Consider the following 21,699-nt stretch of genomic DNA (forward strand, 5'->3'; position numbering starts at 1 on the left):
TTTTTAATAATAAAAATAGCTCTATCACCTCCTCTCTCCTCTCCCTCTTCCTCCCCCTTTCTCTTCCACCACCTGCTTTCCACATTGATCAGACTGAGGCTATTTAATCTCTTAACTGGTTTTACTTTAAGCCTTTAAGTAGTAGTACCATGTCAATACTATGTTCCTCAGACTGCAAAGAACTGAGGAATTGATTGCTACTCGAGTACATCAATGTCCAAGCATACAAAAATACAAGCAAATACTCTGAAACTGAATATAGACTTGCCCCTGATTTTTACACATGAATTATAATAAAATATGAAATGAAATATCATGGAATAAAATCTGCAGCCAATGCATTTCTAAGAAGAAATTCAACAAAGTGTTAAAAAAACGTTCTGGGAAGTCATATTGCAAAGGACAGCAGAAAATGTTACCAAAAAGGCTAAGTCTAGACAGCATACTATGTCCTCTGCTAGCATGGGAGGATGAGGATTGACTTACAGAATAGAAATGCTGAATGGAGTGAGGTGGAATTATTTGTAAATGAACTATAGTACAACAGGAATTGCATATTGTAATAACACCTATTAAACCCCCTATTAATAGTGGTAGAGGGAAAAACTTAGAAGCCAGACTACATTAAAAATATTGAAGTTGTGAAAACTTTGTAAACATACTTGATAAGGTTATCAGTGTTGATAATTTCTCCAGATCCAGGTATCAAAGGCAGAGCTTGCTTTTTATCTGCATCTTAATTTAAGAAAAAAGTATTAGAGACTGGAACACTACACAGAGATGTACCTATCACAATTACATCACATCTACCTTTGTCTTGTGATACCATAGTACGCTGGTATTTGCCACTATTCAAGTCCTTCAGGACCTGCATTAATTCTGTAATTCGGGCTGTGAAACTAAAAAAAAATAAAACAAAAACAAAAAAACCTGTAAGTAATTAATCTTTCGAAGTTTTAGAAATCCACAGAAGCTCTAAAGAGTACTCTATTAAAACTGTCAAAATGACGGTTATTCAACCCATTTCTATTGGTTATTCAACCAATAGAAACAAAACGTTTACATTTTAGAGTTGCACTGAGGTTGTCCAGTATTCACAATATCTACAAGAACCTTTCCGTGTAATAGCCAAGTATTTGGTAACTTTTCCTTTTATGATATAAAAAAAAAAAGTTTGGAAAAAAAAAATCAATACGTAATTGAATTATTAGTATTTGACAATGTCTTTTCTATTAAACATTCAAACTGTATGCAGCTACTATTCAGATATGAAATTACTAGCAACATAATTAGCATGTCTTCAGATATATTTTTCAGCAAAAAATGTTTTTAATTTCTAGTTTTTCAGGGCGCTGCAATGAATAAGCACATAAGCTTATTTTAATTCTACGGTCAGTTTCTTAAAATTAGATGAGAAACAGCAACAACATAATTTTTCATAAAGTTAATCTTACACAACTACTATTAAGCTTACCCAGCCAATCTTGTCATTTCACGGCCTGCTAGGACTATTCTGCCCAAAGCTTGAGACATTCTCAGTAACATTCTCCCACTTTGGTAGTAATCCTAGAGTAGAAGAAAGTTTCTTTATGTGGACTAAAAAAAAATTAAATTCAGGAAACTGTATTAATTCTGTTCTATTTACCTCCAAAAGTTCTGCATGAGTACTATTCTGATGACGAGGATCAGCCAGGTTCAAAAATGGACGACTAACAACCAGGTAACCAACCACAGTGGCAAGATCTGCAGTTTAAGAGTAAATACTAAGCTACATATTAACTGAAGCAATAAAAAAAAAAAAAAAAAAAAAGCGAATTCTCATGTAAAAAGTTAAGCACTTTGTTATTTATAGCAACCCATGAGCACTGGACAAACACTTACATTTGGCAATGATAGTATCAATGAAACCCATAGAGAACCGGAACAGGATAAAATTATGCAAGTGTTCCACCTGGTAAGTTACAGAAGAAAAAAAAGAGAAAGTGTATCAGTAGCTGTTTTACCATCTTTTATTGTTTTACAGACATTTGATTCCAAACACAGTTATTTTTCCATAAGTTACAGATACCTCAACATACCTTAACTTTGACAAACACTGCACAAGTGTCCCTGCTGGTAAAGACTTGCCCTCAAAACAACCTACACGTGAAACTAAGCAGTGAGAGAATAGTAGTTGTGGGTGAAAAGGAGCTATGCAGCAAAAGAAAGACTATTCTATGAGAAATTTGTGTTCTGCTTATAGCCTACTATTTTATTTATAAATCTAATGACTGTAGCAGCATAAACACCAAGCCACTATAATTCAATTCATGTTAATATATGTTAAGAATCACCATGATAAAATTAGAAGTTTCGCTTCAAATGTTTTAAGACATAAAAGAAGTCTTACCAGTTTACGGAAGGTTTTGTGAATAGTCTGTTTTTCTCTCAAGTTTCCATTATAAAAAGCAATTTCTTCACTAAAAAAAAACAAACACAAAAAACAACAAACCCACAAAGAATGCAACTTCATTTTGTTACAGACAGGCTTCTGTTTCACAACAGTGGAACATAAGCTTATTATACCCCAGCTACAGTTTGTCTTTTGCATTAGGAAAATAATGCAACTATGAATTTATTAAATAATGATCTGCATAAAGATGTCAACAATTCACTCAGAACTGACAACATCAGACTTCCCAAATATGTTTTACCATCCAGCTTTAATTTATACCACAGGATTACTTTGTCACTTTATCTTGTCATGTAGTAAATCCATACCTGTTTGTAATAAGCCGTGAGTTGACGTATCTGTATTCCCCTTCATATTTTTGTTCTATAATAGTCATCTTGCCAATTGGTCTCCTTAAACGTGTAAGGAAAAACCCTGAAATAATCAAGTATGCCATCATGCTAGCTGGACCCTGTGAATATTAAAAAAGAAGAAAAGCTTACCATCTAGATGGTCTCAAATTGCAACACCTGCATCCAAAATGCCCAGAAAGCATGAATCCCTTGATTCTCACCTCCCATGTTGCAAGAGTAATTGAACTGGTAATTCCCATCACGTTCCTTTCTTTGGCACTGTAGATACTGTTTTACTAATTTTACTAATTCTCTGTCCCCAGATACCCTTCTACCCAATTTTTATATCATCACCCAGTCCAATCTCTGCGTCCTACTGTCCTTGCATATTTCATTAGTAAGTCCTTCTCATTTACTCTCCTTTTCTACCTACTTTTTTGTCTCTCTATTTGCTACATTGCCATAGCAGTCAATATTTCAATCCTGTTCTCTTCTTTGATCCATACATCTCTAACACATTTCCTGCTTCTCTCAAGCAGTCCCGGTAGGAATCTCTTATTCTTCTAGATCCTAAGCTTCAACAGACCAGGGTTCCCAAACAGCATGCTTAAATATTACTGAAGTTTGGCATGGTATAAAACCATAGGCATAAAGTGAATGTGGCATAAACTGCCTGTAATAGCTAAGTATTACAGACAGCAATGCAAAGACATCTGAGACTGGAAAAGTTACCTAGTTCCAGCTAAGCATTACTGCAGTCTGTTTTGACAAAATCCCAGAGCTACTTCCTGTCAAACCCTGAATATTTTTGATAATGCATCATTTTACTACACTGAAAAAATATTTCTGAAATAATTCAGCTTACTGGGGGGGGGGGGGGGGGGGGGAAATATAATTATCATACAGCTCAATGCAAGGAATGGCTCCCCTTTACAGAGGCTGCAAAGGAACAGAAAACTTAATTTTCTCCCTTAAATGGAAGTCACACAAGATACGTGCAGCCAGAAGGGTACTGTACTAAATGGGATTCCCCAGTAACTGCTGGAAGAAACAAAAGAACTTCCAATCATTGATCAAATGCCTGCAAATTCTGGGTTTTATTTTGCTTGCCTCAAGATAAAGAGCACTAAAGCATACAAAACATTAAAGGTAAAATATAATTTCAAATAATGACTGAATCTATAATTAACACCTAGAATTTTCCTCAGAATCCAAAGAGGTACAAGGCTGTAACTGAAGAAAGGAAGATTTGCTTATAATGCTAAAAAACCCTACTCAATTTACCTGAGCTCCTATTGCACTTGTTAGCTTGAAGATATACAAGACTATATCCAAGAAGGGCTGGAAGAGAAGAAAAAAAAAAAAAAAAAAAAAAGAAAAAAGTGTTAGAACACCAACATAAAACAAATACAAAATGGTTCAGAAACCACCAAACATCCCAATAACAGTTAGAGCTCTGCAGTAATGATACTCTTTAACCTATTATACAAACTAAATGCTAAACCAAAAGGAATCTCAGCCACATGACATTTTCCTGAAAACATTCACTCCAGAATTGATCACGAAAAGCATAATGATCTTCAAACAAAGTGCATGATGTATAAAAAACCTACTTCACTATATTAGGTCTGTAATAACTCTCTGCTCATGAAGCAAAGCTGGACTAGACCCCACTTAACTGAAGTAATTGTGAGAAATACTGAGCAGAAGGACAGTGCCACATATATGGCTACGTACCTGGCAGAAGCAATATTCCAATTTGCAAGCATCCTGTTCCACACACTCTCTCGCTCAAAGCTAGAGCGGCTGAACTACAGGTTTTGTAGTCAGAAAATTTTGAACACAACTCGTATTTTCTTTGACGCTATGTTTTTCATACAAGAAGTATAAAGCAAAATATGTTCTAAAAATTTCAATAGTATTTACTTCATCGCCTAAACCCCCTAAAATTTAGACCAGGAAGAGGGGAATGCTTACTCAACCACACCTCCCGACCCAAAATAATAGTTGTATGTAACTAAAAGCTAGACATTGTTCTTCTGAAACCTCACTAGCTGAGAAAGCATACTCACTGTTCAACTGCAAAAGAATGCAATCAGTTCTTTCAAAGAAAATTTAATACAAATTATAGCAACCCACAACAGTGCTTTAGCAGGAGTCATGAAAACCAGAGCATGTGAAACAATATAGTATCATAAACAGTATTTTTAAACCATGTACTCCAAGCAATACACATAAATGCAATAAATGGTTTTGAGCTCTGACATCACATCCTAAACATCCACAGCTATTACTCAGAGTTCTCTCTGAAAAGCCTTACCTTGCTAAGGTTTGAGTACAGGTCTACTACACTATTACAGAATTTTTCCACATCCTGGGTAAGGAGTTGATCTGGATTAGCTATTCTGTTGTCCAGATTTCCCATTTTGTAGTACGTAAAAGCTCTGAAACAAAACAATAGCTGAGTGGCAGCAAAAAATTCATTCCTGGAGTCTCAAATAATTGTAACCCCACTGCTTCATACAACTGCGATCGAACATAGTGCAAACATTAAATGACTGTATGGAGTCAACACAACTTGTGCTTCTGCATGACTAGGTCCACATTAAATCCTGCAGAACTGCGTAGGCTCCAGGATGCCTTAGCTGAAGCTCAGGCCCATGCTGCTCTATGCACTGCTGCTGCACTTCAGAGTTAAAAAACCCTCATAAATTCTGTAACAGCACATGTGACAACCAAAATCCAGTGCAGATAGACCTAAGCAGTACTGAAAGTTCATGCATCCAATTCAGTCTGTAGGATTATTAGCACTACATAAAGCAACTGAAGTACTTTGGAAGCTGACCCAGTAACGGAAGCACTACAGCGCGTTAACCTTTTTTTCCCCCAACTGAGACAACTTTGGAGCCTTTGTATCTGTGCCACATACAACCTGGATAAGCCACCCATCCTTAACTGCAAGTTAACTGCAACCTTTTCTAACAGTACACCTAACCCGTTAAGCACCTTGCTACTTTCTTGCTATGTACTTATAATGATTTGGTTTTACTTTAATCAATTTAGTTTTTAAAACTTTAGACATTAACAAGGTGTTACTTACTTAAGATATTCCTCATAGAGGTATCTGGTAAGTCTTACTCGGAAGCAAAGTTTCAATTCATTTAGACCATACTTCAGGAAGTTATTCACTAAAGAGATCTAAAATAAGAGACAGTATTTCAATACTCTGCTAACAAGATGTACTTAATATACTTAGATCAGTTTGCAGCATAAATTGTGCAAACACTTCAGAACAGGTGAATTCTCCCCTTGAAGTCAGTAATACTATTACCACACCTAAGACCAACCATACAGCATCTACAGGGCCACTGATTAGGTTTCTGTCTGTGTTTTTTAAAACTCCTGTTCCCAGTGGATCTCACCACATCAAAAGATTTAATATAAAACTATGTTCATATAGTGTATCTGTAGCTCTTCTGATAAGCTCTAGAAAAGAACCAGCATTTGACAACAACTACCTTAAATTTATCAATGCAGTTTTAAATCTATTGTAAACCAATTACATTATCTATTAGTAGTAACAATTATTTCTGTTTGGTGCAGGTCAGAGAGATTGACAAGCTGAAGAAAAGTTAAAGGGTAGAAAAAATACCCCAATGTAACAAGTCTCGGAAGCAGCTGTAATAAACATAAAAGTTAAAGACTAAAAAGATATCTTCACCTTCAGTGCTGTCAGAAGAATCCCAAACCTACAATGTTGAAACATCATCCAATCCATAAGATGTTACTACGAAGTACTACAGATGGCACATTAAGCTATCAGACAAAATTGCCATCAAGAAAACCAACCTGAAAACCTAAATATATCCATCAGAAAAACGGTTGCAATCAATAAGGAAACATGCTGATACGTCTCCCACACACTGGAGCCAAAGAATTAAATGCATCTTAATACAGACCTGCATGTAAAACAACTAATTTCCATGGGTTTTAAGACACTCATTTGAGATCTTTTCCCCAAATTCTTGATTTACACTTGAAGTACATTCTACTGAAAGCCAGCACAAGAAAAGCACTTACAGCAGGCATTGCGGCAATGAAGTTGAACAAGTATTTCTTGAAATCTTTTCTGCTGCGGCCGATGATAGCACTGTAAATGACCATCAGCTAAGAGTTAGTTACGAGAGAAATAAGCAAGCATAAACCAGCGTTCTTCGGTGGCTACATTCTCAGTGGACCACAGAAAAAAAGAAAAAAAGTCATCGTGGCAGTCTGTAGTATCAGCTGTGGGATCAAGTATGACAGACTTCTGTAAGTTAAGTGGTAAGTGACAGACCAAGCAATTATCTCCCTTCTGCTCCTGCAGTAACTGTCTGCATATAAGGCTCAGAAATTCATGGTCACAGACTACCAGTTCCTTTCCTTCTTTGCTTTCATAGATTCTGACATGAGAGAAACAAAGCAGTCCTTCCATTCTACAAAGCACTGAAAGGCTCTCCTGAAACACAGTATCATTTTGAATTCTGACAAGACAAATTCTGACTTGCTTCGATTAGCAAGGACAGCAACAAGAATAATGAGCGGTCCAGAAAACACTTTATAAAACAGCAAGACTGAACACACTGTTTATCAATCAAAAGACCAAACAGCTCAGTAGGAAGAAGTAACACTATCCAAGCAATATGTCTGGGTCTATGACACAGAACCACTATGCTGCTATTCTGAAGTGCTATCTTGGATGTTCAAATCAACGTAAGATTTAGAGTCTTCAGTGTACAAAATGTGACCAAAAGAACTGAAAATAATTTAACACATACAAATGTGTACAACAGCAGAAAAGCAGTTGATTAGAAATTATTTTTTTCTTTAAAAAATATAAGGACCCCCCCAATTTCAACTATACCAGTTTTCCAACTGTTCTACATAAATAAGCTAGCTACAAAATGTCTGAATACGTGTATTTTCCCTCTTATACACTGAAAGAATGCTTTAAAATAACAAGTTTATAGATACCTTTCAATGACTGTTCCATTTTGAATCATCCAAATATCACAATACGTGCGGACTACCAGCATCACAGCAATAAGCAGCAAATAACCTGTCTAGTACAAAAATAGAAATGTAACAGTTAAACAATGGATAAAATTTACCACTTTTTTCTTGTAAGTAGTCCAACCATATCTAGCAGAACAGCATTACCCTGCTGCCCCCAGCTAACGTATTGCAGGAAGCACACAGCATACAATATTTTAAATATAGATTAAATTTTTATGGAGAAAGTTTTGTCTTTTAAAAAGCTGTATTTGGTTGATACATATACTGCACACATACTATAAGATGGAGGATTACAGGGATAAAGAAGTTACTGCTATTCTGAGACACCTTTCTGGCATAAGCATAGAGTCACATAGATTGCAAGGGACCTCTGAAGGCCATCTACTCCAATTTCCAATGAAAAAAGGGCCACTAGTAACTAGTTAGACCTTGTACCATTGATCAAAAACCTTTTAGACCAATAATCCAGCCAGTTTTCCATCCACCTCAATGTCCACTCATCCAGCCCATTCAGTGTGGCTATCTGTGTACTAGGGGAGACCTTAACACTCAAAGCCTCAATAAAAATGTAAATATTCAACACCCTCATTTCTCTTATTCACACAGCCAGTCATCTCATCCCTGAAAGCAATCAGGTTCATAAAGCATGATCGGCCACTTGTAAATCCAGGCTGGCTGCTTGCAATCACCTTTTTGTCCTTTGTGTGGCCAGTTAGCTTCCAGAAGGATTTGCTCACAGCCTTACTAAAAACATGGTGAGGCTGACCAGCCTGTAGCTTCCAGTATACTTGTTTTTGAACATGGGAGTGATGTTTGGGTTTTGGGGGGATTATCAGTAATCTCTTCTGATGGCCACAACCTCTTGAAGTTGGAGGGCAGCTCTGCCAGCACTCTCGGAGGCATTCCCATCCATCCTTCCACATTCTGTGTACTTCCTTTTTGTGAATAAGCCATCAAATGTCCCTCTTCACCCAGACTAGCTGGCTGCCATGCTTGCTCTACATTCTGTACGTTGGAATTCATTGCTCTTGTATTACAGTTCATCACTTAAGTTCTGAGCTCAACTAATGCTCTTTCAAAAAAACTTAAATGTCCTGGAAAGTATGAGAAAGTTTCTGAGACAAACAATTTTATCTTGCTAAATTCCAGTCTGCATAGCTCTCCTGAAATGATGTTAACAGACTTTTTGACAAATTCACTTTCCAGTAAGGGTTGGCCTAGATATAAGTTAAAAAAGCAAAATTATGGATGAACAGCATGCTATTTAAAGATGAGAAATATTTGCACAGAGAAGTATACTATCTTACATAGAATCATGCAAAACCCAGATGCCCTTTTAAAAGATATGCTACAGACAATAGTTATTAGCTGACAGTAAATGGCTTATCTTGTAACTGAAACCAGAACACAACTTGTTAGTTATCTAACAGCTGAACATACATGTAGATTTTTAGTCCTATTCAAGTAAAGTATATGCTTTTGTTTAAATTCTAATACAATTACAAAAGAAAACTTGACTCAAAAAAATGCTCATTTGTTACTGCAGGCAATGCTTACCTCTTTACAAAGCGTTCTAGGGACCATTATTTTCAGGATTCGACATATTCTTGCAATAAACACTCTGTCCACCATTGCTCGCTCCTTCTTTCCCTCTTTCTGCTGCATGGAGGACAAGCAAAACAAGGAAAGTGAGATTTTTTTGGTAACGTATTATTTAAATGTTGATGTGGTATTTTCCCTGAGTTATTTACAGCTACCTTCCTTCTGCAGCATTTGCAATCTTCCCCCAGTTTAAGACTTGCACACACAAGTTAAATGAAGTGTTAAGAATCCAGAGCCTATGCCTTCACAGCTAACAGAAATCCTAAGCAAACAAATTAAGCTATCAAAGCAAACCGAAACAGGAAATAGCCATGGTACAAAATAGCATTTATGTCAAATCCATGTTAAAAGCAATACGTAAACCATGCAGACCACTGCAATAAAACATCCAATTACAAATTATAATGCAATCCCACCTCTTAACATTGCTTGTCTCCAAGAGACACCATCAGCCTGTATTTTTTGAAATGCCTTCCATCATTTGTCTAGACCACCAATGGTTTTAACTCCTTGACTGTATAGCACCAAACTTACTTCAAGTGAAACCAGAATTTGTTATTTCTTTACTTATAAGAAGTCAGCACAACACACTAGTGAGCTAAATCTACGAGGCTTAAAACCCCTCCTATACCCAAACACCTTTTGAGTCAGTTGCATTTTACTCTGTACAACCCTATCTTCTTCCCTGACTAACCTGAACACTTTTTAACAAGCTAACAGACCAGTATCTTTTCTTTCTTTTCTTTGTTTTCTTTCTTTCCCTTCACAGTTGTGACACAAGGATTCAGTCCTAAAAAAACGACTGAAAGTGCATACAAAAAAGTCCACAAGTCCTGTCTAATCAACCTAATCCTGCTATCCCTGCTAGCCAAGACTCATGTGAAGCCCATGTTACCAATGCCTATGGCAATACTACAACATATTCAAGACAGGAAACCTGGAAAAAACCCTAGGGAGACAAGACGGGAAGACAAAGAAAGTACCCTGTGATTCACCATTAACCAAGTCAGACAACCCTATCAAGCACTCTTTATTTCCACAGATGATTAAACCACTGAAACTTGCACAAAGAGCCCAACTTAGTCTCTCCACTTACAATTTACATATGCAACGTGATGGGCACCAAGTGCAAGCTCTGAGCCCCAGCAAACACAAAATTTACTCTGAATACTGTGAATCAGCATACTCCTGTTTTTCGTGGGATGAAGTCAACTGTAGTCCTGGCCTTTTCAAAAAAATACGTAGATGCAAATCACGGATAAAAATTCTAGCCAGACAGGATGCTGTACGGTAAATGATAAAAATACTTAAAATCATTTACACAAAAATCCAAGTAATTCCAACAATTAAAGTCTACTGTCCAGGCCTAAAGCAGCATGACTCTATTTTCAGCAATAGAAATGTCAAACATCATGTCTGACGTGTGAAGTTTCTAGAAGTATACGACTAAACATATTTGGTGTCTCAAGCTGAACCTACTCTTCCTCTCTATACATCTCTTCCTCACTTCTACTTCTGTGTTGCACTCGCATTAATTCCAATATCTTCTTTCCCAGAAGTTTTTTCCCTTAGACTTAATTCCTCATTCAGTATAACTAAATCCAAGAGGGATCGGATAAGAGAAAGCTAGTTACAATTTTTACAAATAGGTATAGCTATGCAAAATACAAGTGGTTATGGCAGATAGCTTCTAGCCAGACCTTGACTGTACTAACACAATGCTTGCATACACCTTTGTATTTACCTAGCACAAGCCTTTTCTTAAGTTTTCAGTAAAGATGGAAGTACATGGAGTAGTTACCTATTCATATAATCATATTACCTGATATTTCTAATAATGAGCTCTGCCCTTTGGGCTAACTATCATATTTTATTTGAACATGAAACAAAACCTGCTTTATTTAAAGGGATATAATATCTTGTTTTCAAACAAATGAATTGACAGAAAAGACCAAACCTTCTACCAGAAGTTTAAAGTACTTTTCAGAAATTGTCAGACTCTGCATCTTGTTCCATACTTTTTTCTTTTAAACAAAAAGCAAATACAAGTTATACCAAATCTACAGGCAGCTGTTTGTTGCTAAGCATAGAGGCAAACATACAACACTAGTCCTTACACATTCATAAGGCGCAGATGCAGAAGCACATGGTACACATCAAGTACATATCATTATGTAGTCAAACTTCAGTCACATGTGATTAAACACTTTCATTTGTTTCACCAATGCAAGTCTGAAAGTATGTGTCAAACCACATTTGCACCATAGCCACCATCCTGCCCAAAATAAAACTACAATTATGGGACTTGAATAATACTTTTTTTTAAACTTTAAAATTATATAAAATACATTACATTAAGAAATAATTACCTCATTGTTTTGCAGTGCTTGTTTTCCACTTCTTTTACTGTAGAGGAAAAAAAGTATTTTGCTTGTTATTAACACACTTTTCTTTGTGTTCATCTCTACACAGAAGAGACAAAATGGAAAGCTTAGGATTATCTATTTCTTTCAAAGCAACACGGTATCTCCACAGCAGGGCTACCGTTTATGTCAAACTTACGTCCTGTTTTTATACAATTTCAATGAAACCTTACTCCTTCCAGATCCAGTTTCATGCAGGGAAACTAAGTCTCCTCATTGCATTTCCGAGTTTTACTTTACCTTGGCTTTCTCATCATGAACTCCAGGTGTTTCTGTGTTTCTCACATACACTTTGCAAGCATGGCTACATGGTTCCACAGACCATAAATGAAAACTACATGAATGTAGATTCAGCAATCCAAGCAACCCAACTTTCATGTTCTGCACTATCTACATAAGCCAAACAGATTTGTTTTGCATTGTATTTGACTTCCAAATAACACATTTTACTATAGATCAAGATGATCTGTTCATAAACATGCACTGCAGGGCAGAAATAAAAAAATCAGATCTTGTGAAACCAAGTTCCTGCAAAAGTATGTATTGCAAGTGGAGCTAGTTTTTATCCTGTTCATTTTCCTTCTACATTTTACTGAGCAGCTAGAGGAAAAGTATTTATCAACTAGTGCTAAATAAACATTCAGAAATACAATGTTATTCTTTTTCCTCTCCTTTTAAGAAAGGCAAGCTGATGTAAGACAGTTACAGTCTGTCTGATTTTCTGACCATTCAAGCATCAAATAAATAAGCACATGAAGCTATTGGAAGAGCTTATGCATTTATGTCATTTAAAAGTGACAGATAATCACATGAAATTGGAACCTACCACTTCTCAGCCATCACACTAACCCACTGAGAACAGACTGCCTTAAAACTAATATATTCATATACTTTCAAGACAGCGCCTACGAAGTTACAGGGAAGCAGAAACTGCTCCTTCTGCCTACATCAAAACAACTGCAGACTGCCATGCAACCAGTTATCCTGCAACTTTATCAACAGTATCATTTCGCACTTCTCTTTGCAGAGCTTTAAAGCACAATATCTAGGATAAAACCATGTCTCTTTTAATTGCTGATTATTAGAAAGATCTATGAATGTCACTGACCAATGAAGAGAAATAACTTTACTATGGAAGGAAGAGGCAGAGTAGCAGAAGAATATGAGAAAAGGAGGGAAGGAAAGACTGTGAAAGTGAGAAGGGAGAGATGCCAGTTTAACAAGATCTTAATTAAAGGTAATGGTGAGACGGAAGCCTGAGAGGACAAGATAAAAATCTTGTAAACTACTTGTGCAAAAGACAGAACAAAGAACACGAAGGGCAGCAGAGGGCAGATTAGGGGAGAAATATCTCAATAAAAGTTCAGAAGAGGTACAACACTTGATTAGGCCATGATGGAAGTATGTCTGTGGAAACAGCAACAGTGTGCAAAGTCCAAGAAAAAAATCCAGTTAGAGACTACATCCTGGTGATGTAGGAGCAAGTCGGATCTATTTTTTTTAAAGTGTCCTTGAGTATGGATCAGTCCCATCTGGTTTGGGACTAGGAGAAAGTAGTATTCCTAAATGTGAATAAATTATCAAACTATGTGGGTATTTCCCTAGATGATTCATGACTTGCTGTAGTGCAAAATGAAAGCATGCTGCTCTTCCAGATATGTTTTAATAGTTCCCAGCTTTGCTGCTTCAAGGCCTGCCAATGTTTGCAGTCACAACACTCATAATGCACAACTATTTCAGCTTTAAAAGGATCAGAAGTGAATGCATTAAAATCGTAATATATTAAAATGACGAGGCCTAGAATTATTCTGGCAGTTGAATACCTCTGATGTATTTATTGATACATTTTCTCCTACGGAACAGTTGAGAGAAATTCAGCAGTTGAAACTACTGAACTGAGTCGAAACTGATTATCCATTATGGAGAATGGATTGTTTAGAAATAGTGATCTTATATTTAACTGTGAACTCACTTTTAATCAGAATTTGTACTTTAAAAGTTTAAGATAAAAATTAAGTATTTGTAAAATCAAAACCTAATGAAAAAAGAGCTTTAACAGCATTTTCTTCACTTGCTCTAAAAAAATTCATGCAAGCTCAAAACAAGATTAATACTTCAGTAAGAAAGGAAACAATCATATATATGAAGCATGGACTATCTAGAAGCAGAAAAATACATGTGGGCACATAGCTCCTGAAACATTGCTCTTGCTATTAAAAAAAATACAATCCATTGTTGTTTTAACAAGTAAACCATTTTACTTGCAACAAAAGTCTGTGCCACAGTTCTGCCTGGAATAAAACTTCCACAGGCTGATTACTGCAGGACTTTTCCTTCTCAAGAGTCTCATTTTTTCAGTTCAATACATACTGGCACTGCTCCAGACTCCATTAAACTATTCTGTGAGATTGTGGTTGCAATCTCATTGAATTTAAAGACTAAGTAACACCCTCAATTAGTCAGCAGGAATACAACAAGACTATCTGGTTACAGCAGAGAGCTCTAACATTTGGAATAGATTCAAGCTCACTGTTATTCCAGACCTGTCATTTACTTAATGCTGCACATCACAAGCCTTATTGGTGAAGGACGGTGAGTGGACGCTGTCCAAATTCTCGATTTCAAGTAACTCCTCTGGTGTAGAGGCCGGTGTTGAGCAGCACAGCATAAGGACTGCCTGGAACAGAAACATAAGGCTGCCTCCTGCTGCAGTGTTAACTTCAGCGACTACCCTATCCACACATAGCACGCTCTGGTTTGAGTTAAACTGCGCATTTTATTCTCGTAGGAGTGCCTTGAAGCTCGTTCTACTGATGCTTGACTTGGCGATGTGGTAGGGTAACGGCTATGATACAGCTCAGGTTAGTACAATTAATTACATGCTTATTCAATCAATATTACTACAATTCAGACAGCTACCATAAAATTGCAGAAGAGCTCTACTTTTTATCTTTAGTGTAGTTACAATGAAACCCTTCCCTGAGTATATGTATTGGCACTGAATCTGACCTGGCTGGGACAATGAAAGATCCTGAAGTATAAAAAAACTTCCAAACAGTCTGAATGACAGTAGCACTGAATTCACCACTGATGTGAAATGTGTCCCCTAGGGAACATAATTCTGTTCCTCTCTACCTTGAAGTCAGAACTGTGAGTGACCTTTCACCACTCATTTCTCCCCGTTTCCTTCTATATCAGAAAGTCCTGAGATTTTTCTCCTGCCTTGCCCTGGCTTTGGACTGCCTTTTTACTTCCAGCCATCAGTTCCCCTGACACTTAAGACTTTATCAGAAAGGATTCGATTGTTACATTACAGATACTAAGAAAATACAGGACTTTGCTTTAGGTGACCAAAAGAAAGGTATGGTGACAATGCAAGACTACAAGAACAAATGTTCAAAGGTGACTTTATGGAAAAAAAACACCCCAAAGTATGGCATTCACAATCTCATCCAGGAAACTGAATTATAACATTTTTGAACTTATGAATGCCCAAATGCAGGTTAAAAATAATAATGTGATTTTAAACTGAAGCATGAAAGTTTACGTATGCAGAGAACACTTTGCAAGCCTAAGTCAAGCACAAATACAGTAACATTTACTCAAAACTACATGAAAGCTTTTATATTGAACTGCTCCAATTTATTTCTCTGAAATAATAAACCCTGTAGAAATACAAAAGCTAGCTTTCCTCCAAGCTCTTATTGTACCAATACAATAGAGAGTTGTGTAGCAGAATTACTTAACTTACTATAACCCATCTCCAGTGTCTGCTTGCTTTTCAGTTTTTCTACACGTAAAACGCTTGACTGAAACTAAGTTTACTGCCAGGGAGTTATGAAAAAAGACCTGCCAATACAGTAATGAATAACAGATTTCATTAAGTAACAAGCAGATGATGGGCAGACTGACTTTTGAGCTTCCTTCATGCCCTTACAGACAAGAAGGGGTAGTGATGGTGAAGTTTTTGAGAAGGGTTACCCAGACAACATATAGGGAAAAAACAATATAAGAAAAATGATGGTACTAAAATATTTCTAAGACTGAGCCAAATCTATTTATTTGCATAGCTTTGGATAAGGATAGGAACACAGAATATTCCAACATAAAACCACACCTAAGAAGTGTTTCTTCACTATTTTCTCAGGAAGCATTAAAAAAATCTTAATTATATACATCTCTCTTTGCCTGTATTCAGCAAGTACTTCTGCTACACTAATCAAGTCTTTCCCCAAACTTCCACTGTCTCAGGCTTAAGTTTTCAAGCAATCAATGAATCAATCTCTACTCAGTTTGACCGAGCAAAGGTAGAACTTCATCTGTAGATCATCCTGGTTGATGCAGCAACCCCTCTGCAGCAATGCAGATCACAAAGCTGAGAACAAATCACACAGAATGAGATACAAAGTACTTCTGATTCAGATGATCCATCCATGGAATAAACATTCAGAATACCTAGACTAAGTAATTCTAAAATATCTTTGTCTATACTATGGGTGGGGAGAGAAGGAGCTTCTATAAAGACTCAGTCCTATTAAAATAATAATTAAACCCCCCCCCCCCCCCAACTTTTATCTGTTTCACGTGACTATCTATGGTAACAAAATACAAAGGTCAGCATAAGTTTAATCTACATGAATTTTCATGGTGTTTCCTCCGACTGCTACCTTCAGGCTACACAAACCAATACATTCTTTCAAAATTATTCTCTACACTCAGGGTGTTTAAAGCCAGACTCAAATCAAACTAACACCTTAGTGACTACAATAAAAATGGCTTTTCACGTACACTTAACTACAGCAATGTCTTACACACTCCTTATCAAGGTTGCCATTTATGACACTGAGTACTATGACCAGTTTTGGACCCCCGGTACAAAAAAATACATTGGTAAACTTGAGCAGATTCAGCAGATGGCCTACTGCAGAGGGCCATCACAACTGTCAGAAGAAGCTGAGGGAAGAGGGCTTGATCATCCTGGAGAAAAAGCAGCATTGGGAGACCCCAATAGCAACTTTCCATTACCTAAGAGGCCACTGAGACAGAGCCAGACTTCACACAGGCACACAGCGAAGACTGACAACAGGCACGAACTGAACTGGGGAGGTTCTAACTGTATATAAGGAAAAAAAAAATTTAAAAATCATTGTTACAATAACAGAGCATTGCAATATGTTGTTCAAAACTGGAATCTGTCATTGGATGTTTTCAAGACATGACTGCACAAAGCCCTCAACAGCCTGGTCTGAATTCAATGTGGATCCTGCTTTGAGCAGACACCTGGATTAAGTGACCTCTTGAGGTACCGTCTATCCGAAATTATTTTATGATTTTACTGAAAAAAAACCAAACCACAAAACCAAAACCACCAACAAACCAAACCACAACAAGGCTAGAGATATAATGGGAAATGTATCACCTGAGGAAGTTTCAGGAAAAGCAGCACCTCATATGGAGCTGGCTACCCATTATTTAACCACACAGAACTTTTACAGCAAACATTCGTGCAACAAGTGAAGCGAGGTATCAGCAGTACTGGGATGACACAACTACACCAAACTCTTCATTCATGCATGCATGGTAACTGAACAGCAGCTTGCTAAATGTAAGTAAATAGACAAATACCTACCCAACAGACAGTAGGCAACACAGAATAACTTTCCTCAACATCAGGAAACATGACTAGCCAAAACCAGCAAAATGCTTTAAAGAAACTAATTAAGAGTTTCAGGACTCTGTACCAGCATTTGGCAGCTGATCCTACTTTGAGGGCAGCAATGTAGCACAGGGGGGAGGCAGAAAACTTGATAATACCACGCAATTTCAGTCTCCAAATAAGTCTTGGTTACAGCTCTCAGTCTTTGGGTTTAAGTCTATTTCCATACCAGTGAAGATACTCTCTCTAAAGAAACATACAACTATGGTGGTTACTCAAAAAGGATCATTCGCAACACTACTGAAGAAGAGTTGAGAAACTGGGAAAAACCTTTAAGAGGCTGTTGAGTCTAGTTACTGAAAGGTCTCAAGAACACTAGTTCTGTGGCATTTACTGGCAAACAGGAAAAAGTTAAAGAATTACTGTCTCTAGAAATACCTGTCTCATGCCAGAACAAAGTCCAGTGGAAACAATCTACACCAAACTAAGCATAACAGGGAATTGCACATGGAGAGAGAGATAACCAAGACTTCCAGTTTAATGACAGGTCAAGAGGAAATAAAGGTTTGAAAGTGTTATGCTTAACTGCAAAGAAAGCTACAAATTCTAGGTCATGCTACCTTCCTTCTGGAGTAAGATGACAAACTTCTGCCCAACACAATGCAAAGGAAGAATATCTGCTTTAGGGTTAAGTGGAGCTTTTTAAAGAGTTGTTACTTCTAAGCAACATTAGCATTTGCATTTTGCAGATCTTACATTCTCAAACAGCCATGGGCAATTTCCATAGCTTTAAAAAAACAAAACAGACAAGATAATCAATTTTCTAATAGTTCACGATTATTTGTGCAGTTTTCAGGTTAGTTTTGCAGTAAAGGTACTACTGAGACATTGTAAAGACAGAATACATTCAAATGACTGAAGATGGAATGCAAATGCATACCTTGTTGCAGTGTAAAGAAGTAACAGCTATAATGAGAAAAATACAGTGTTGCTTACAGCACGCTCACTGGTAGACACAGTTTCGTCTTGCATACCCCACACAGATGAATAGAGTGCAACAGTACAGCTATTTCAGGTCAAGGGCAGCAACCTTACTCAGAAGCCTGGGCACGCTCCAAAAGCATGTCCACTTACGCAGCACAGCCTGAGCACACACAGAAACCAAGAGCACAATTTTCTTGGCTCTAGGTTAGTGGCTACTTGCAGCATGACCAAAAATAATGTGAGGGGAATGCATTCAGGCAACCAAGTAGGAGACTGAGAAGGTTACAGACCGTTATGTCACTGCAAGCAGGGGCTCTGAATTGCTACTCAAGAAGTTTCTACAAACGTGAGAAGGTGGCAACTAAGCAGAACCGTTGTAGAGAAAATTCTGAGTTTCAGTAGAAGTCTGCATCTCAATAACAAAGTAATACGTAAAGAAAAAACCTCAGAGCTACCAGTTTTTCCATAAGCTTGTGCTCTAGCCTGAACTGTGGCTGTAGCTCTCCCTCATGGGTAACAGTGGAAAAACACTTCCAGCTAGTTCCCTGCAAGGTGAAAAAAAAAGTTTCACACTTACACACGCGCTAGATCTTGGCTTAGACAACAATCATTTTATGCAACTTAATAAGACAGAAACCACTAATTAACTACCCCGGCCCAAAACAAAGGCAGTCTGAATGCTAGGAGTGGGGTTGAGTCATCTGGTTTCTCCTGTCTCCATACCCTCCAGCTGAAGAAGGGTTTTCTGAGCCACAGGCAGGATTTTCTGTAACATTAGGTTTTAGATACATTTTCTAGTAATCCTATCTATATGGTTGGTTTTTTTTTATTTTGGTTTGGTTGTTTGTTGGGGTTTTTTTGACACTCTCCCCCACAGCGTTCTCCTGGAGAAACTGGCTGCTCATGGCTTGGACAGATGTACTCTACACTGGGTTAAAAGCTGGCTGGCTGGCCAAGCCTAACAGGTAGCAGTGAACAGCATTAAACCCAGCTGGCAGCTGGTCACAAGTGGCGTTCCCCGGGACTTGGTATTGGGGCCACTCCTGTTTAATATCTTCATCGACAATCTGGACAAGGGGATCAAGTGCACCCTCAGTAAGTGAAGAGTGGCTGGAAAGCTGCCTGGTGGGAAAAGACCTGGAGGTGCTGGCTGACAGCCGGCTGAACATGAGCCAGCAGTGTGCCCAGGTGGCCGAGAAGGCCAACAGCATCCTGGGCCTGTATCTGAAACACTGTGGCCAGCAGGACAAGGGAAGTGATTGTCCCCTGTACTCTGCACTGGTGAGGCCAGACCTCAAAATACTGTGCTCGGTTTTGGGCTCCTCACTTCAAGAGGGACGTAGAGGTGCTGAAGTGTGTCCAGAGAAGGACAACAGAGCTGGTGAAGGGTCTGGAGCTCAAGTCCAATGAGGAACGGCTGAGGGAACCTGGGTTGTTTAGCCTGGAGAAGAGGAGGCTCAGAAGGGACCTCGTTGCTCTCTACAAATGCCTGCAAGGAGGTTCTAGTCAGTGGCGATAGGTCTCTTCTCCCAGATAACAAGTGACAGGACAAGAGGAAACTGCCTCAAGTTGTGCCAGGGGAGGTTTAGATTGAATATTAGGAAAAATTTCTTCACTGAAAGGGTGGTCAAGCATTGGAAGAGGCTGTCCAGGGACATGGTGGAACCGTCGTCCCTAGAAGCATTTAAAAAAAAAAAAAAACAACACATGTAGATGTGGTGCTTAGGGACATAGTTTAGCAATGGACTTGACAGTCCTGGGTAACAGTTGGACTTGATGATCTTGAAGGTCTTCTCCAAACTAAATGATTCTACATACAGCAAGCAGTGGACTAAACAGTCACATTCATGTTTTGGATAAACCTATTTTAATGTAGCTGGCACAGAGGTTTAGGTTTTTTTGACACCTGCCAACTTCACAAAGCAGCACAGGTTCCCTTTAAAGCTTTTACATGGATTGAAGCAGTCTATTAATCCACAGCAATATAATTTCACTCCTCTTGTCAATCAGTCACAGGGGACTTGACTAGAACAGGTCCCTTCATGCAAAGTACACTAGCAAGGCTCACCCAAACATCTTCAGAACCTAAATAAATGAGGCAAACTAACAAAAGAGAGTAACATCCTAAATACACAAAAATGGAATAAAAATGCATTTTACAATTTAAAAATCTTGCTTCTAGTTACAACTGCCACTTGCTATGCTTAAGCTTCTGTATTATATTTGAAAGCTCCTCCAAATATTTGAACATGTGTCTACCACTTCTGATTGTACTTCTATTAATCACTGCCAAACTGTAGGTTCATGGCAGTCTAGCCGATGACATTAAGCTGAGCATGTACTTCCACTCTGTCAGATGAAAAAGGCTGAGAAGCCCAATGACAGACAAGTGCACAAGTTGCATGTCACCTAAGACAAACCGTGTAAAACCCTATTTGATATATACTTTGTCAACAACTCTGTTGATCTCTCACTCAAATGAGCCTTTCCCCTTGCTTTACGCACGTCTAACTCCTAAAGCCCCAAGCACACACTGTTCTGCTCTTAGGCACTTTTTTTGTCCACAGGAAGTATGCCAACACTTGCTTCAGAAGTTCAGTTCATACCAAATTGGATTCTAATGGACACAGCTGGATGACTGGAAAGGCCGGTGTATCTATGAGCAGATTCTAAAATCTTTGTCACCTTTCCATATATTATAAGTTCCTTACTATTAACTCCATTCTGTTTGTTGCCTTTCCCTAATTCTAATTTTGCAGTTCCAAACTCTTTACCCTAATTACCTTTTCTTACTCCTTTCAGTCCCTTCCATTTAGCAGAAAGCTGTATGAGTTAAAGATCTTCTTTCTGAAAGTAATCCAAGCTCATTCTCCACTGGTGCAAGTACTTCATTTTAAGCTACATGGATATTCAGGAACAATTCTCACTGGAAGGGTAAGAGACAATATCCATCTCCTTTACGTATCAAATCCTGTGCTGCTTCTCGTTTGAGGCAGGATTAGGGAGAGAATAAAAAGAATGGAATGATTGGGTTTTCCTGTATCATATACCCAGGATAATGTCTTGTTTGAGAAGCTACAACTATGATTCTAAAAAAACCAAATACAACTCAAGTCATAATTGCATTTACTTACAACTTCTCCCTTCCCAAGAAGAAAGCAAGCTTTTCCAAGGAAACAAACCTTTTGAGAACAG

The 21,699-nt window shown here is 37.8% G+C and overlaps 1 protein-coding gene across 4 annotated transcripts in view; it reads right to left on the reverse strand.

The window, feature by feature from the left end:
* The window catches only part of ABCD3 (ATP binding cassette subfamily D member 3), a 32,879-nt gene that overhangs the window by 7,443 nt on the left and 3,737 nt on the right, over positions 1–21,699 (reverse strand). For 3 of the 4 annotated variants that reach the window (XM_055815285.1, XM_055815286.1, XM_013299045.3), the window contains exons 2-15: positions 11,811–11,847; positions 9,397–9,498; positions 7,798–7,886; positions 6,865–6,934; positions 5,885–5,982; positions 5,105–5,228; positions 4,069–4,125; positions 2,761–2,903; positions 2,390–2,459; positions 1,882–1,951; positions 1,646–1,743; positions 1,475–1,566; positions 811–899; positions 663–735 (exon numbers count right to left, since the gene is read on the reverse strand). In XM_055815285.1, coding sequence (XP_055671260.1) covers positions 663–735; positions 811–899; positions 1,475–1,566; positions 1,646–1,743; positions 1,882–1,951; positions 2,390–2,459; positions 2,761–2,903; positions 4,069–4,125; positions 5,105–5,228; positions 5,885–5,982; positions 6,865–6,934; positions 7,798–7,886; positions 9,397–9,498; positions 11,811–11,847 — 1,212 coding nt within the window. Of the gene's footprint in view, positions 1–662; positions 736–810; positions 900–1,474; positions 1,567–1,645; positions 1,744–1,881; positions 1,952–2,389; positions 2,460–2,760; positions 2,904–4,068; positions 4,126–5,104; positions 5,229–5,884; positions 5,983–6,864; positions 6,935–7,797; positions 7,887–9,396; positions 9,499–11,810; positions 11,848–18,460; positions 18,545–21,699 lie in introns of those variants that run through there. The other variant, XM_027786496.2, reaches the window with a different exon arrangement.

This window comes from Falco peregrinus, chromosome 10 (genome assembly GCF_023634155.1).
Source record: "Falco peregrinus isolate bFalPer1 chromosome 10, bFalPer1.pri, whole genome shotgun sequence".
Taxonomy (NCBI): Eukaryota; Metazoa; Chordata; class Aves; order Falconiformes; family Falconidae; genus Falco; species Falco peregrinus.